Below are 17,907 nucleotides of genomic sequence, written 5' to 3' on the forward strand. Positions count from 1 at the left end.
ACGAGTCCTCCAATACACAGGTCAGAGTTCTACAACGAGTCCTCCAATACACAGGTCAGTTCTACAACGAGTCCTCCAATACACAGGTCAGTTCTACAACGAGTTCTCCAATACACAGGTCAGAGTTCTACAACGAGTCCTCCAATACACAGGTCAGAGTTCTACAACGAGTCCTCCAATACACAGGTCAGTTCTACAACGAGTCCTCCAATACACAGGTCAGAGTTCTACAACGAGTCCTCCAATACACAGGTCAGAGTTCTACAACGAGTCCTCCAATACACAGGTCAGAGTTCTACAACGAGTCCTCCATTACACAGGTCAGAGTTCTACAACGAGTCCTCCAATACACAGGTCAGAGTTCTACAAAGAGTCCTCCAATACACAGGTCAGAGTTCTACAACGAGTCCTCCAATACACAGGTCAGAGTTCTACAACGAGTCCTCCAATACACAGTTCAGAGTTCTACAACGAGTCCTCCAATACACAGTTCAGAGTTCTACAACGAGTCCTCCAATACACAGTTCAGAGTTCTACAACGAGTTCTCCAATACACAGGTCAGTTCTACAACGAGTCCTCCAATACACAGGTCAGTTCTACAACGAGTCCTCCAATACACAGGTCAGAGTTCTACAACGAGTCCTCCAATACACAGGTTAGAGTTCTACAACGAGTCCTCCAATACACAGTTCAGAGTTCTACAACGAGTCCTCCAATACACAGGTCAGTTCTACAACGAGTTCTCCAATACACAGTTCAGAGTTCTACAACGAGTCCTCCAATACACAGGTCAGTTCTACAACGAGTCCTCCAATACACAGGTCAGTTCTACAACGAGTTCTCCAATACACAGTTCAGAGTTCTACAACGAGTCCTCCAATACACAGGTCAGAGTTCTACAACGAGTTCTCCAATACACAGGTCAGTTCTACAACGAGTCCTCCAATACACAGGTCAGTTCTACAACGAGTCCTCCAATACACAGGTCAGTTCTACAATGAGTCCTCCAATACACAGGTCAGTTCTACAATACACAGGTCAGAGTTCTACAACGAGTTCTCCAATACACAGGTCAGTTCTACAACGAGTTCTCCAATACACAGGTCAGAGTTCTACAACGAGTCCTCCAATACACAGGTCAGTTCTACAACGAGTCCTCCAATACACAGGTCAGTTCTACAACGAGTCCTCCAATACACAGGTCAGTTCTACAACGAGTCCTCCAATACACAGGTCAGTTCTACAATGAGTCCTCCAATACACAGTTCAGAGTTCTACAACGAGTCCTCCAATACACAGTTCAGAGTTCTACAACGAGTCCTCCAATACACAGGTCAGTTCTACAACGAGTCCTCCAATACACAGTTCAGAGTTCTACAACGAGTCCTCCAATACACAGGTCAGTTCTACAACGAGTTCTCCAATACACAGTTCAGAGTTCTACAACGAGTCCTCCAATACACAGGTCAGAGTTCTACAACGAGTCCTCCAATACACAGGTCAGTTCTACAACGAGTCCTCCAATACACAGGTCAGTTCTACAACGAGTTCTCCAATACACAGTTCAGAGTTCTACAACGAGTCCTCCAATACACAGGTCAGAGTTCTACAACGAGTTCTCCAATACACAGGTCAGTTCTACAACGAGTCCTCCAATACACAGGTCAGTTCTACAATGAGTCCTCCAATACACAGGTCAGAGTTCTACAACGAGTCCTCCAATACACAGGTCAGTTCTACAACGAGTCCTCCAATACACAGTTCAGAGTTCTACAACGAGTCCTCCAATACACAGGTCAGAGTTCTACAACGAGTCCTCCAATACACAGTTCAGAGTTCTACAACGAGTCCTCCAATACACAGGTCAGAGTTCTACAACGAGTCCTCCAATACACAGGTCAGAGTTCTACAACGAGTCCTCCAATACACAGGTCAGTTCTACAACGAGTCCTCCAATACACAGGTCAGTTCTACAACGAGTTCTCCAATACACAGGTCAGAGTTCTACAACGAGTCCTCCAATACACAGGTCAGAGTTCTACAACGAGTCCTCCAATACACAGGTCAGTTCTACAACGAGTCCTCCAATACACAGGTCAGAGTTCTACAACGAGTCCTCCAATACACAGGTCAGAGTTCTACAACGAGTCCTCCAATACACAGGTCAGAGTTCTACAACGAGTCCTCCAATACACAGGTCAGAGTTCTACAACGAGTCCTCCAATACACAGGTCAGAGTTCTACAAAGAGTCCTCCAATACACAGGTCAGACTACCTGCTTAGACTGGTTGGAGTCCTGTCCTCTCCTGTCTCCTCCACAAACGAGCACACACACACACACTTACAGCATGTCCTGTCCACCAGGTGGCGATAAACGAGGCGTATGCGGCAGGGTTGATAGGCAAGAACGCGTGTGGCTCTGGGTACGACTTTGATGTGTTTGTGATGCGGGGGGCAGGAGCCTACATCTGTGGCGAGGAGACGGCCCTCATCGAGTCCCTGGAGGGCAAGCAGGGGAAACCCAGACTCAAACCACCCTTCCCCGCTGACATAGGTGAGGAAATTACCTACCACCTTTGGATTTACCTAAATCTCGCCAAAAAATAAACTATCAAAATAATGATAATATGGTCTACCAAAACCCTAATGGAAAAACCACATGATTTCACATGTGGAAAATGTGTAGTTTCATGTTATCACATGTTGCTTTACATGTTGTCACGTTATCACATTAACTTGGTTCATGTGATTTCTTCCGAAAGGGAAGTGTACATTGCATTTCTGACAGTCCAATTGTTTTCTGTAGACTATACTGTGAAAATAAATGCTCTTCTTAATGATTTTCCCTCAATGTACCACCTTGTCTTTGGGTCTCCAGGGGTGTTCGGATGCCCAACAACGGTTGCTAATGTGGAGACGGTTGCTGTGGCACCTGCTATCTGTCGTCGAGGTGGAGCGTGGTTTGCGAGCTTCGGGAGAGAGAGGAATGCTGGGACAAAGCTGTTCAACATCTCTGGGCACGTAAACACTCCGTGCACAGTAGAGGAAGAGATGTCCATTCCGCTCAGAGAACTCATAGACAGACACGCAGGTGTGTATTAGTGTGTATATTATTGGTGCTGCTGATATTTGTGCGCCTGACCCTCCCCTCGTCTCTGATTGGTGCAGGAGGTGTGAGGGGCGGCTGGGACAACCTACTGGGAGTGATCCCTGGAGGCTCCTCCACACCCATTATCCCTCGCTCTGTGTGTGATGATGTCATGATGGATTTTGATGACCTCGTCCGCGCAGAGTCTGCTCTGGGCACCGCCGCCGTCATCGTCATGGACAAATCTGTAAGAACGCACTCTATTTACTTTATATTGATGAACATTATATTTAAGACACATCAAACTAAACAAATGCAACTGCATTTATTCCTCCAGACTGATGTAATCAGAGCCATCGCCCGTCTGGTTGAGTTCTATAAACATGAGAGCTGTGGCCAGTGCACCCCCTGCAGGGAAGGTAAGGAACTACACACAGTCTTGATAATTGAATGTCCACAGGTTTTGCTCCTACATAGCTTATTGCTCAAACATAAAACCCCATCCCACTTCTGATAATCTGATATCTGAGTGCCACAAAAATGACTGGGTGGATAAGTTGATCTCATCTCTCCCTCTCTCCCTATTTCGTTCTATCCCCCCCCACCAGGAGTGGACTGGATGGATAAGATGATGTGGCGGTTTGTGCGTGGCGACGCGGCCAACTCTGAGATTGATATGATCTGGGAGCTGAGTAAACAGATCGAGGGCCATACCATCTGTGCCCTGGGGGACGGAGCTGCATGGCCTGTACAGGTGAGACTACTGGGGGACGGGGCTGCATGGCCTGTACAGGTGAGACTACTGGGGGACGAGGCTGCATGGCCTGTACAGGTGAGACTACTGGGGGACGAGCTGCATGGCCTGTACAGGTGAGACTACTGGGGTCAGAGGTTAGATAGGTGAGACTACTGGGGGACGGAGCTGCATGGCCTGTACAGGTGAGACTACTGGGGTCAGAGGTTAGATAGGTGAAACTACTGGGGGACGGAGCTGCATGGCCTGTACAGGTGAGACTACTGGGGTCAGAGGTTAGATAGGTGAAACTACTGGGGGACGGAGCTGCATGGCCTGTACAGGTGAGACTACTGGGGTCAGAGGTTAGATAGGTGAAACTACTGGGGGACGGGGCTGCATGGCCTGTACAGGTGAGACTACTGGGGGACGGGGCTGCATGGCCTGTACAGGTGAGACTACTGGGGGACGAGGCTGCATGGCCTGTACAGGTGAGACTACTGGGGGACGAGGCTGCATGGCCTGTACAGGTGAGACTACTGGGGGACGGGGCTGCATGGCCTGTACAGGTGAGACTACTGGGGGACGGGGCTGCATGGCCTGTACAGGTGAGACTACTGGAGGACGGGGCTGCAAGGCCTGTACAGGTGAGACTACTGGGGGACGGAGCTGCATGGCCTGTACAGGTGAGACTACTGGGGGACGGAGCTGCATGGCCTGTACAGGTGAGACTACTGGGGACGGGGCTGCATGGCCTGTACAGGTGAGACTACTGGGGGACGGAGCTGCATGGCCTGTACAGGTGAGACTACTGGGGACGGAGCTGCATGGCCTGTACAGGTGAGACTACTGGGGGACGGGGCTGCATGGCCTGTACAGGTGAGACTACTGGGGGACGAGGCTGCATGGCCTGTACAGGTGAGACTACTGGGGGACGGGGCTGCATGGCCTGTACAGGTGAGACTACTGGGGGACGAGGCTGCATGGCCTGTACAGGTGAGACTACTGGGGGACGGGGCTGCATGGCCTGTACAGGTGAGACTACTGGGGGACGGAGCTGCATGGCCTGTACAGGTGAGACTACTGGGGGATGGGGCTGCATGGCCTGTACAGGTGAGACTACTGGGGACGAGGCTGCATGGCCTGTACAGGTGAGACTACTGGGGGACGGAGCTACATGGCCTGTTCAGGTGAGACTACTGGGGGACGGGGCTGCATGGCCTGTACAGGTGAGACTACTGGGGACGGAGCTGCATGGCCTGTACAGGTGAGACTACTGGGGGACGGGGCTGCATGGCCTGTACAGGTGAGACTACTGGGGACGGAGCTGCATGGCCTGTACAGGTGAGACTACTGGGGGACGGGGCTGCATGGCCTGTACAGGTGAGACTACTGGGGGACGGAGCTGCATGGCCTGTACAGGTGAGACTACTGGGGGACGGGGCTGCATGGCCTGTACAGGTGAGACTACTGGGGGACGGGGCTGCATGGCCTGTACAGGTGAGACTACTGGGGTCAGAGGTTAGATAGGTGAGACTACTGGGGGACGGAGCTACATGGGCTGTACAGGTGAGACTACTGGGGTCAGAGGTTAGATAGGTGAGACTACTGGGGGACGGAGCTGCATGGCCTGTACAGGTGAGACTACTGGGGTCAGAGGTTAGATAGGTGAAACTACTGGGGGACGGGGCTGCATGGCCTGTACAGGTGAGACTACTGGGGTCAGAGGTTAGATAGGTGAGACTACTGGGGGACGGAGCTGCATGGCCTGTACAGGTGAGACTACTGGGGGACGGAGCTGCATGGCCTGTACAGGTGAGACTACCGGGGGACGGAGCTGCATGGCCTGTACAGGTGAGACTACCTAGGGATGGAGCTGCATGGCCTGTACAGGTGAAACTACTGGGGGACGGAGCTGCATGGCCTGTACAGGTGAGACTACTGGGGGACGGGGCTGCATGGCCTGTACAGGTGAGACTACTGGGGGACGGAGCTGCATGGCCTGTACAGGTGAGACTACTGGGGGACGGGGCTGCATGGCCTGTACAGGTGAGACTACTGGGGACGGAGCTGCATGGCCTGTACAGGTGAGACTACTGGGGGACGGGGCTGCATGGCCTGTACAGGTGAGACTACTGGGGACGGAGCTGCATGGCCTGTACAGGTGAGACTACTGGGGGACGGGGCTGCATGGCCTGTACAGGTGAGACTACTGGGGGACGGGGCTGCATGGCCTGTACAGGTGAGACTACTGGGGGACGGGGCTGCATGGCCTGTACAGGTAAGACTACCTAGGGATGGAGCTGCATGACCTGTACAGGTGAGACTACTGGGGGACGAGGCTGCATGGCCTGTACAGGTGAGACTACTGGGGGACGAGCTGCATGGCCTGTACAGGTGAGACTACTGGGGGACGGGGCTGCATGGCCTGTACAGGTGAGACTACTGGGGGACGGGGCTGCATGGCCTGTACAGGTGAGACTACTGGGGTCAGAGGTTAGATAGGTGAGACTACTGGGGGACGGAGCTGCATGGCCTGTACAGGTGAGACTACTGGGGTCAGAGGTTAGATAGGTGAGACTACTGGGGGACGGGGCTGCATGGCCTGTACAGGTGAAACTACTGGGGGACGGAGCTGCATGGCCTGTACAGGTGAGACTACTGGGGGACGGGGCTGCATGGCCTGTACAGGTGAGACTACTGGGGGACGGAGCTGCATGGCCTGTACAGGTGAGACTACTGGGGACGGGGCTGCATGGCCTGTACAGGTGAGACTACTGGGGGACGGAGCTGCATGGCCTGTACAGGTGAGACTACTGGAGGACGGGGCTGCATGGCCTGTACAGGTGAGACTACTGGGGGACGGAGCTGCATGGCCTGTACAGGTGAGACTACTGGGGTCAGAGGTTAGATAGGTGAGACTACTGGGGGACGGGGCTGCATGGCCTGTACAGGTGAGACTACTGGGGGACGGAGCTGCATGGCCTGTACAGGTGAGACTACTGGGGTCAGAGGTTAGATAGGTGAGACTACTGGGGGACGGGGCTGCATGGCCTGTACAGGTGAGACTACTGGGGGACGGGGCTGCATGGCCTGTACAGGTGAGACTACTGGAGGACGGGGCTGCATGGCCTGTACAGGTGAGACTACTGGAGGACGGGGCTGCATGGCCTGTACAGGTGAGACTACTGGGGTCGGAGCTGCATGGCCTGTACAGGTGAGACTACTGGGGGACGGGGCTGCATGGCCTGTACAGGTGAGACTACTGGGGTCGGAGCTGCATGGCCTGTACAGGTGAGACTACCGGGGGACGGGGCTGCATGGCCTGTACAGGTGAGAATACTGGAGGACGGGGCTGCATGGCCTGTACAGGTGAGACTACTGGGGGACGGAGCTGCATGGCCTGTACAGGTGAGACTACTGGGGGACGGAGCTGCATGGCCTGTACAGGTGAGACTACTGGGGTCGGAGCTGCATGGCCTGTACAGGTGAGACTACTGGGGGACGGGGCTGCATGGCCTGTACAGGTGAGACTACTGGGGGACGGGGCTGCATGGTCTGTGACTACTTGGGTCAGAGGTAAGTTAGGAACAGGTGAGACTACTGGGGTCAGAGTTTAGTTAGGAACAGGTGAGACTACTAGGGTCAGAGTTTAGTTAGGAACAGGTGAGACTACTGGGGTCAGGTTAGTTAGAAACAGGTGAGACTACTGGGGTCAGGTTAGTTAGGAACAGGTGAGACTACTGGGGTCAGAGGTTAGTTAGGAACAGGTGAGACAACTGGAGTCAGAGGTTAGATAGGAACAGGTGAGACTACTGGGGTCAGGTTAGTTAGAAACAGGTGAGACTACTGGGGTCAGGTTAGTTAGAAACAGGTGAGACTACTGGGGTCAGGTTAGTTAGGAACAGGTGAGACCACTGGAGTCAGAGGTTAGTTAGGAACAGGTGAGACTACTGGGGTCAGGTTAGTTAGGAACAGGTGAGACTACTAGGGTCAGGTTAGTTAGGAACAGGTGAGACTACTGGGGTCAGGTTAGTTAGGAACAGGTGAGACTACTAGGGTCAGGTTAGTTAGGAACAGGTGAGACTACTAGGGTCAGGTTAGTTAGGAACAGGTGAGACTACTAGGGTCAGGTTAGTTAGGAACAGGTGAGACTACTGGGGTCAGGTTAGTTAGGAACAGGTGAGACTACTAGGGTCAGAGGTTAGTTAGAAACAGGTGAGACTACTGGGGTCAGGTTAGTTAGGAACAGGTGAGACTACTGGGGTCAGGTTAGTTAGGAACAGGTGAGACTACTGGGGTCAGAGTTTAGTTAGGAACAGGTGAGACTACTGGGGTCAGAGTTTAGTTAGGAACAGGTGAGACTACTAGGGTCAGAGTTTAGTTAGGAACAGGTGAGACTACTGGGGTCAGGTTAGTTAGGAACAGGTGAGACCACTGGAGTCAGAGGTTAGTTAGGAACAGGTGAGACTACTGGGGTCAGGTTAGTTAGGAACAGGTGAGACTACTAGGGTCAGGTTAGTTAGGAACAGGTGAGACCACTGGAGTCAGAGGTTAGTTAGGAACAGGTGAGACTACTGGGGTCAGGTTAGTTAGGAACAGGTGAGACTACTGGGGTCAGAGGTTAGTTAGGAACAGGTGAGACTACTAGGGTCAGAGTTTAGTTAGGAACAGGTGAGACTACTGGAGTCAGAGGTTAGTTAGGAACAGGTGAGACTACTGGAGTCAGGTTAGTTAGGAACAGGTGAGACTACTAGGGTCAGGTTAGTTAGAAACAGGTGAGACTACTAGGGTCAGGTTAGTTAGAAACAGGTGAGACTACTGGGGTCAGGTTAGTTAGAAACAGGTGAGACTACTGGGGTCAGGTTAGTTAGGAACAGGTGAGACTACTGGGGTCAGGTTAGTTAGGAACAGGTGAGACTACTGGGGTCAGGTTAGTTAGAAACAGGTGAGACTACTGGGGTCAGGTTAGTTAGGAACAGGTGAGACTACTAGGGTCAGGTTAGTTAGAAACAGGTGAGACTACTAGGGTCAGGTTAGTTAGAAACAGGTGAGACTACTGGGGTCAGGTTAGTTAGAAACAGGTGAGACTACTGGGGTCAGGTTAGTTAGGAACAGGTGAGACTACTGGGGTCAGGTTAGTTAGGAACAGGTGAGACTACTGGGGTCAGGTTAGTTAGAAACAGGTGAGACTACTGGGGTCAGGTTAGTTAGGAACAGGTGAGACTACTAGGGTCAGGTTAGTTAGGAACAGGTGAGACTACTGGAGTCAGGTTAGTTAGGAACAGGTGAGACTACTGGAGTCAGGTTAGTTAGAAACAGGTGAGACTACTGGGGTCAGGTTAGTTAGGAACAGGTGAGACTACTGGGGTCAGGTTAGTTAGGAACAGGTGAGACTACTGGAGTCAGGTTAGTTAGGAACAGGTGAGACTACTGGGGTCAGGTTAGTTAGAAACAGGTGAGACTACTAGGGTCAGGTTAGTTAGGAACAGGTGAGACTACTTGGGTCAGGTTAGTTAGAAACAGGTGAGACTACTGGGGTCAGGTTAGTTAGAAACAGGTGAGACTACTGGGGTCAGGTTAGTTAGAAACAGGTGAGACTACTAGGGTCAGGTTAGTTAGGAACAGGTGAGACTACTGGGGTCAGGTTAGTTAGAAACAGGTGAGACCACTGGAGTCAGAGGTTAGTTAGGAACAGGTGAGACTACTGGGATCAGGTTAGTTAGGAACAGGTGAGACTACTGGGGTCAGAGGTTAGTTAGAAACAGGTGAGACTACTGGGGTCAGGTTAGTTAGGAACAGGTGAGACTACTGGGGTCAGGTTAGTTAGAAACAGGTGAGACTACTGGGGTCAGGTTAGTTAGGAACAGGTGAGACTACTAGGGTCAGGTTAGTTAGGAACAGGTGAGACCACTGGAGTCAGAGGTTAGTTAGGAACAGGTGAGACTACTGGGGTCAGGTTAGTTAGGAACAGGTGAGACTACTGGAGTCAGGTTAGTTAGGAACAGGTGAGACTACTGGGGTCAGGTTAGTTAGAAACAGGTGAGACTACTAGGGTCAGGTTAGTTAGGAACAGGTGAGACTACTTGGGTCAGGTTAGTTAGAAACAGGTGAGACTACTGGGGTCAGGTTAGTTAGAAACAGGTGAGACTACTGGGGTCAGGTTAGTTAGAAACAGTTGAGACTACTGGGGTCAGGTTAGTTAGAAACAGGTGAGACTACTAGGGTCAGGTTAGTTAGAAACAGGTGAGACTACTAGGGTCAGGTTAGTTAGGAACAGGTGAGACTACTTGGGTCAGGTTAGTTAGAAACAGGTGAGACTACTGGGGTCAGGTTAGTTAGGAACAGGTGAGACTACTGGGGTCAGAGGTTAGTTAGGAACAGGTGAGACTACTGGAGTCAGAGGTTAGTTAGGAACAGGTGAGACTACTAGGGTCAGAGTTTAGTTAGGAACAGGTGAGACTACTGGGGTCAGGTTAGTTAGGAACAGGTGAGACCACTGGAGTCAGAGGTTAGTTAGGAACAGGTGAGACTACTAGGGTCAGGTTAGTTAGAAACAGGTGAGACTACTGGGGTCAGGTTAGTTAGGAACAGGTGAGACTACTGGGGTCAGAGGTTAGTTAGGAACAGGTGAGACTACTGGAGTCAGAGGTTAGTTAGGAACAGGTGAGACTACTGGGGTCAGGTTAGTTAGAAACAGGTGAGACTACTGGGGTCAGGTTAGTTAGGAACAGGTGAGACTACTGGAGTCAGAGGTTAGTTAGGAACAGGTGAGACTACTGGGGTCAGGTTAGTTAGGAACAGGTGAGACTACTGGAGTCAGAGGTTAGTTAGGAACAGGTGAGACTACTGGGGTCAGGTTAGTTAGGAACAGGTGAGACCACTGGAGTCAGAGGTTAGATAGGAACAGGTGAGACTACTGGGGTCAGGTTAGTTAGGAACAGGTGAGACTACTGGGGTCAGGTTAGTTAGGAACAGGTGAGACTACTGGGGTCAGGTTAGTTAGGAACAGGTGAGACTACTGGGGTCAGGTTAGTTAGAAACAGGTGAGACTACTGGGGTCAGGTTAGTTAGGAACAGGTGAGACTACTGGGGTCAGGTTAGTTAGGAACAGGTGAGACTACTGGGGTCAGGTTAGTTAGAAACAGGTGAGACAACTGGGGTCAGGTTAGTTAGGAACAGGTGAGACTACTGGGATCAGGTTAGTTAGAAACAGGTGAGACTACTGGGGTCAGGTTAGTTAGGAACAGGTGAGACCACTGGAGTCAGAGGTTAGTTAGAAACAGGTGAGACTACTGGGGTCAGGTTAGTTAGGAACAGGTGAGACCACTGGAGTCAGAGGTTAGTTAGGAACAGGTGAGACTACTGGGGTCAGGTTAGTTAGGAACAGGTGAGACTACTGGGGTCAGGTTAGTTAGGAACAGGTGAGACTACTAGGGTCAGGTTAGTTAGGAACAGGTGAGACTACTGGGGTCAGGTTAGTTAGGAACAGGTGAGACTACTGGGGTCAGGTTAGTTAGGAACAGGTGAGACTACTAGGGTCAGAGGTTAGTTAGAAACAGGTGAGACAACTGGGGTCAGGTTAGTTAGGAACAGGTGAGACTACTGGGGTCAGGTTAGTTAGGAACAGTTGAGACTACTGGGGTCAGAGTTTAGTTAGGAACAGGTGAGACTACTGGGGTCAGAGTTTAGTTAGGAACAGGTGAGACTAATAGGGTCAGAGTTTAGTTAGGAACAGGTGAGACTACTGGGGTCAGGTTAGTTAGGAACAGGTGAGACCACTGGAGTCAGAGGTTAGTTAGGAACAGGTGAGACTACTGGGATCAGGTTAGTTAGAAACAGGTGAGACTACTAGGGTCAGGTTAGTTAGAAACAGGTGAGACTACTGGGGTCAGGTTAGTTAGAAACAGGTGAGACTACTGGGGTCAGAGGTTAGTTAGAAACAGGTGAGACTACTGGGGTCAGGTTAGTTAGGAACAGGTGAGACTACTGGGGTCAGGTTAGTTAGGAACAGGTGAGACTACTGGGGTCAGGTTAGTTAGGAACAGGTGAGACTACTAGGGTCAGAGGTTAGTTAGAAACAGGTGAGACAACTGGGGTCAGGTTAGTTAGGAACAGGTGAGACTACTGGGGTCAGGTTAGTTAGGAACAGGTGAGACTACTGGGGTCAGAGTTTAGTTAGGAACAGGTGAGACTACTGGGGTCAGAGTTTAGTTAGGAACAGGTGAGACTAATAGGGTCAGAGTTTAGTTAGGAACAGGTGAGACTACTGGGGTCAGGTTAGTTAGGAACAGGTGAGACCACTGGAGTCAGAGGTTAGTTAGGAACAGGTGAGACTACTGGGGTCAGGTTAGTTAGGAACAGGTGAGACCACTGGAGTCAGAGGTTAGTTAGGAACAGGTGAGACTACTGGGGTCAGGTTAGTTAGGAACAGGTGAGACCACTGGAGTCAGAGGTTAGTTAGGAACAGGTGAGACTACTGGGATCAGGTTAGTTAGAAACAGGTGAGACTACTAGGGTCAGGTTAGTTAGAAACAGGTGAGACTACTGGGGTCAGGTTAGTTAGGAACAGGTGAGACTACTAGGGTCAGAGGTTAGTTAGAAACAGGTGAGACTACTGGGGTCAGGTTAGTTAGGAACAGGTGAGACTACTGGGGTCAGGTTAGTTAGGAACAGGTGAGACTACTGGGGTCAGAGTTTAGTTAGGAACAGGTGAGACTACTGGGGTCAGAGTTTAGTTAGGAACAGGTGAGACTACTAGGGTCAGAGTTTAGTTAGGAACAGGTGAGACTACTGGGGTCAGGTTAGTTAGGAACAGGTGAGACTACTGGGGTCAGGTTAGTTAGGAACAGGTGAGACTACTGGGATCAGGTTAGTTAGAAACAGGTGAGACTACTAGGGTCAGGTTAGTTAGAAACAGGTGAGACTACTAGGGTCAGGTTAGTTAGAAACAGGTGAGACTACTGGGGTCAGGTTAGTTAGGAACAGGTGAGACTACTGGGGTCAGAGGTTAGTTAGAAACAGGTGAGACTACTGGGGTCAGGTTAGTTAGGAACAGGTGAGACTACTGGGGTCAGGTTAGTTAGAAACAGGTGAGACTACTGGGGTCAGGTTAGTTAGGAACAGGTGAGACTACTGGAGTCAGAGGTTAGTTAGGAACAGGTGAGACTACTAGGGTCAGGTTAGTTAGGAACAGGTGAGACTACTGGGGTCAGGTTAGTTAGAAACAGGTGAGACTACTGGGGTCAGGTTAGTTAGAAACAGGTGAGACCACTAGAGTCAGAGGTTAGTTAGGAACAGGTGAGACTACTGGGGTCAGGTTAGTTAGGAACAGGTGAGACTACTGGAGTCAGGTTAGTTAGGAACAGGTGAGACTACTGGGGTCAGGTTAGTTAGAAACAGGTGAGACTACTAGGGTCAGGTTAGTTAGGAACAGGTGAGACTACTTGGGTCAGGTTAGTTAGAAACAGGTGAGACTACTGGGGTCAGGTTAGTTAGAAACAGGTGAGACTACTAGGGTCAGGTTAGTTAGGAACAGGTGAGACTACTTGGGTCAGGTTAGTTAGAAACAGGTGAGACTACTGGGGTCAGGTTAGTTAGAAACAGGTGAGACTACTGGGGTCAGGTTAGTTAGGAACAGGTGAGACTACTGGGGTCAGAGGTTAGTTAGGAACAGGTGAGACTACTGGAGTCAGAGGTTAGTTAGGAACAGGTGAGACTACTAGGGTCAGAGTTTAGTTAGGAACAGGTGAGACTACTGGGGTCAGGTTAGTTAGGAACAGGTGAGACCACTGGAGTCAGAGGTTAGTTAGGAACAGGTGAGACTACTAGGGTCAGGTTAGTTAGAAACAGGTGAGACTACTGGGGTCAGGTTAGTTAGGAACAGGTGAGACTACTGGGGTCAGAGGTTAGTTAGGAACAGGTGAGACTACTGGGGTCAGGTTAGTTAGGAACAGGTGAGACTACTGGAGTCAGAGGTTAGTTAGGAACAGGTGAGACTACTGGGGTCAGGTTAGTTAGGAACAGGTGAGACCACTGGAGTCAGAGGTTAGATAGGAACAGGTGAGACTACTGGGGTCAGGTTAGTTAGGAACAGGTGAGACTACTGGGGTCAGGTTAGTTAGGAACAGGTGAGACTACTGGGGTCAGGTTAGTTAGGAACAGGTGAGACTACTGGAGTCAGAGGTTAGTTAGGAACAGGTGAGACCACTGGAGTCAGAGGTTAGATAGGAACAGGTGAGACTACTGGAGTCAGAGGTTAGTTAGGAACAGGTGAGACTACTGGGGTCAGGTTAGTTAGGAACAGGTGAGACTACTGGGGTCAGGTTAGTTAGAAACAGGTGAGACTACTGGGGTCAGAGGTTAGTTAGGAACAGGTGAGACTACTGGGGTCAGGTTAGTTAGGAACAGGTGAGACTACTGGGGTCAGGTTAGTTAGAAACAGGTGAGACTACTGGGGTCAGGTTAGTTAGAAACAGGTGAGACTACTGGAGTCAGGTTAGTTAGGAACAGGTGAGACCACTGGAGTCAGAGGTTAGTTAGGAACAGGTGAGACCACTGGGGTCAGAGGTTAGTTAGGAACAGGTGAGACTACTAGGGTCAGGTTAGTTAGAAACAGGTGAGACCACTGGAGTCAGAGGTTAGTTAGGAACAGGTGAGACCACTGGGGTCAGAGGTTAGTTAGGAACAGGTGAGACTACTGGGGTCAGGTTAGTTAGGAACAGGTGAGACTACTGGGGTCAGGTTAGTTAGAAACAGGTGAGACCACTGGAGTCAGAGGTTAGTTAGGAACAGGTGAGACCACTGGGGTCAGAGTTTAGTTAGGAACAGGTGAGACCACTGGAGTCAGAGGTTAGTTAGGAACAGGTGAGACTACTGGAGTCAGGTTAGTTAGGAACAGGTGAGACCACTGGGGTCAGGTTAGTTAGGAACAGGTGAGACTACTAGGGTCAGGTTAGTTAGAAACAGGTGAGACTACTGGGGTCAGGTTAGTTAGAAACAGGTGAGACTACTGGGGTCAGGTTAGTTAGGAACAGGTGAGACTACTGGAGTCAGAGGTTAGTTAGGAACAGGTGAGACTACTGGGGTCAGGTTAGTTAGGAACAGATGAGACTACTGGAGTCAGAGGTTAGTTAGGAACAGGTGAGACTACTGGAGTCAGAGGTTAGTTAGAAACAGGTGAGACTACTGGGGTCAGGTTAGTTAGGAACAGGTGAGACTACTGGAGTCAGAGGTTAGTTAGGAACAGGTGAGACCACTGGAGTCAGAGGTTAGTTAGGAACAGGTGAGACTACTGGAGTCAGGTTAGTTAGGAACAGGTGAGACTACTAGGGTCAGGTTAGTTAGAAACAGGTGAGACTACTGGGGTCAGGTTAGTTAGAAACAGGTGAGACTACTGGGGTCAGGTTAGTTAGGAACAGGTGAGACTACTAGGGTCAGAGTTAGAAACAGGTGAGACTACTGGGGTCAGGTTAGTTAGAAACAGGTGAGACTACTGGGGTCAGGTTAGTTAGGAACAGGTGAGACCACTGGAGTCAGAGGTTAGTTAGGAACAGGTGAGACTACTAGGGTCAGGTTAGTTAGGAACAGGTGAGACTACTGGGGTCAGGTTAGTTAGGAACAGGTGAGACTACTGGGGTCAGGTTAGTTAGAAACAGGTGAGACCACTGGAGTCAGAGGTTAGTTAGGAACAGGTGAGACTACTGGGATCGGGTTAGTTAGGAACACGTGAGACTACTAGGGTCAGGTTAGTTAGGAACAGGTGAGACTACTGGGATCGGGTTAGTTAGGAACAGGTGAGACTACTGGGGTCAGGTTAGTTAGGAACAGGTGAGACTACTGGGGTCAGGTTAGTTAGGAACAGGTGAGACTACTGGAGTCAGAGGTTAGTTAGGAACAGGTGAGACTACTGGGATCAGAGTTTAGTTAGGAACAGGTGAGACTACTGGGGTCAGGTTAGTTAGGAACAGGTGAGACTACTGGAGTCAGAGGTTAGTTAGAAACAGGTGAGACTACTAGGGTCAGAGTTTAGTTAGGAACAGGTGAGACTACTGGGGTCAGGTTAGTTAGGAACAGGTGAGACTACTGGGGTCAGAGGTTAGATAGAAACAAATGAGACTACTGGGATCGGGTTAGTTAGGAACAGGTGAGACGACTGGGGTCAGAGGTTAGCTAGGTGAGACTATTGGAGTTAAACTGTTGAAGTAACTCTTTAAACTGTTGAAGTAACACCCTGACCTCCTCTCCCTCTTCCCTCACTCCTCCCTTCTCTTCCTTGTTTAGGGTCTGGTTCACCACTTCCCTCACTCCTCCCTTCTCTTCCTTGTTTAGGGTCTGTTTCGCCACTTCCCTCACTCCTCCCTTCTCTTCCTTGTTTAGGGTCTGGTTCACCACTTCCCTCACTCCTCCCTTCTCTTCCTTGTTTAGGGTCTGGTTCACCACTTCCCTCACTCCTCCCTTCTCTTCCTTGTTTAGGGTCTGGTTCACCACTTCCCTCACTCCTCCCTTCTCTTTCTTGTTTAGGGTCTGTTTCGCCACTTCCCTCGCTCCTCCCTTCTCTTCCTTGTTTAGGGTCTGGTTCGCCACTTCCCTCACTCCTCCCTTCTCTTCCTTGTTTAGGGTCTGGTTCGCCACTTCCCTCACTCCTCCCTTCTCTTCCTTGTTTAGGGTCTGGTTCGCCACTTCCCTCACTCCTCCCTTCTCTTCCTTGTTTAGGGTCTGGTTCGCCACTTCCCTCACTCCTCCCTTCTCTTCCTTGTTTAGGGTCTGGTTCGCCACTTCCCTCACTCCTCCCTTCTCTTCCTTGTTTAGGGTCTGGTTCACCATTTTCCCCACTCTTCCCTTCTCTTCCTTGTTTAGGGTCTGGTTCGCCACTTCCCTCACTCCTCCCTTCTCTTCCTTGTTTAGGGTCTGGTTCGCCACTTCCCTCACTCCTCCCTTCTCTTCCTTGTTTAGGGTCTGGTTCGCCACTTCCCTCACTCCTCCCTTCTCTTCCTTGTTTAGGGTCTGTTTCGCCACTTCCCTCACTCCTCCCTTCTCTTCCTTGTTTAGGGTCTGGTTCGCCACTTCCCTCACTCCTCCCTTCTCTTCCTTGTTTAGGGTCTGGTTCGCCACTTCCTTCACTCCTCCCTTCTCTTCCTTGTTTAGGGTCTGGTTCACCATTTTCCTCACTCTTCCCTTCTCTTCCTTGTTTAGGGTCTGGTTCGCCACTTCCCTCACTCCTCCCTTCTCTTCCTTGTTTAGGGTCTGGTTCGCCACTTCCTCGCTCCTCCCTTCTCTTCCTTGTTTAGGGTCTGGTTCGCCACTTCCCTCACTCCTCCCTTCTCTTCCTTGTTTAGGGTCTGGTTCGCCACTTCCCTCACTCCTCCCTTCTCTTCCTTGTTTAGGGTCTGGTTCGCCACTTCCCTCACTCCTCCCTTCTCTTCCTTGTTTAGGGTCTGGTTCGCCACTTCCCTCACTCCACCCTTCTCTTCCTTGTTTAGGGTCTGGTTCGCCACTTCCCTCGCTCCTCCCTTCTCTTCCTTGTTTAGGGTCTGGTTCGCCACTTCCCTCACTCCTCCCTTCTCTTCCTTGTTTAGGGTCTGGTTCGCCACTTCCCTCACTCCTCCCTTCTCTTCCTTGTTTAGGGTCTGGTTCGCCACTTCCCTCACTCCACCCTTCTCTTCCTTGTTGAGGGTCTGGTTCACCACTTCCCTCACTCCTCCCTTCTCTTCCTTGTTTAGGGTCTGGTTCGCCACTTCCCTCACTCCTCCCTTCTCTTCCTTGTTTAGGGTCTGGTTCGCCACTTCCCTCACTCCTCCCTTCTCTTCCTTGTTTGGGTCTGGTTCGCCACTTCCCTCACTCCTCCCTTCTCTTCCTTGTTTAGGGTCTGGTTCGCCACTTCCCTCACTCCTCCCTTCTCTTCCTTGTTTAGGGTCTGGTTCGCCACTTCCCTCACTCCACCCTTCTCTTCCTTGTTGAGGGTCTGGTTCACCACTTCCCTCACTCCTCCCTTCTCTTCCTTGTTTAGGGTCTGGTTCGCCACTTCCCTCACTCCTCCCTTCTCTTCCTTGTTTAGGGTCTGGTTCGCCACTTCCCTCACTCCTC

The 17,907-nt window shown here is 50.8% G+C and overlaps 1 protein-coding gene across 1 annotated transcript in view; it reads left to right on the plus strand.

Annotated features, from left to right (window-relative positions):
- LOC135521330 (NADH dehydrogenase [ubiquinone] flavoprotein 1, mitochondrial-like) overlaps positions 1–17,907 on the plus strand; it is a 28,606-nt gene that overhangs the window by 7,185 nt on the left and 3,514 nt on the right. Inside the window, exons 6-10 of the mRNA XM_064947247.1 lie at positions 2,366–2,555; positions 2,880–3,092; positions 3,170–3,336; positions 3,427–3,508; positions 3,698–3,843. Of these exons, the coding sequence (XP_064803319.1) occupies positions 2,366–2,555; positions 2,880–3,092; positions 3,170–3,336; positions 3,427–3,508; positions 3,698–3,843 (798 nt within the window). The remainder of the gene's footprint in view (positions 1–2,365; positions 2,556–2,879; positions 3,093–3,169; positions 3,337–3,426; positions 3,509–3,697; positions 3,844–17,907) is intronic.

This window comes from Oncorhynchus masou, chromosome 29, assembly GCF_036934945.1.
Source record: "Oncorhynchus masou masou isolate Uvic2021 chromosome 29, UVic_Omas_1.1, whole genome shotgun sequence".
In the NCBI taxonomy this organism is placed as follows: Eukaryota; Metazoa; Chordata; class Actinopteri; order Salmoniformes; family Salmonidae; genus Oncorhynchus; species Oncorhynchus masou.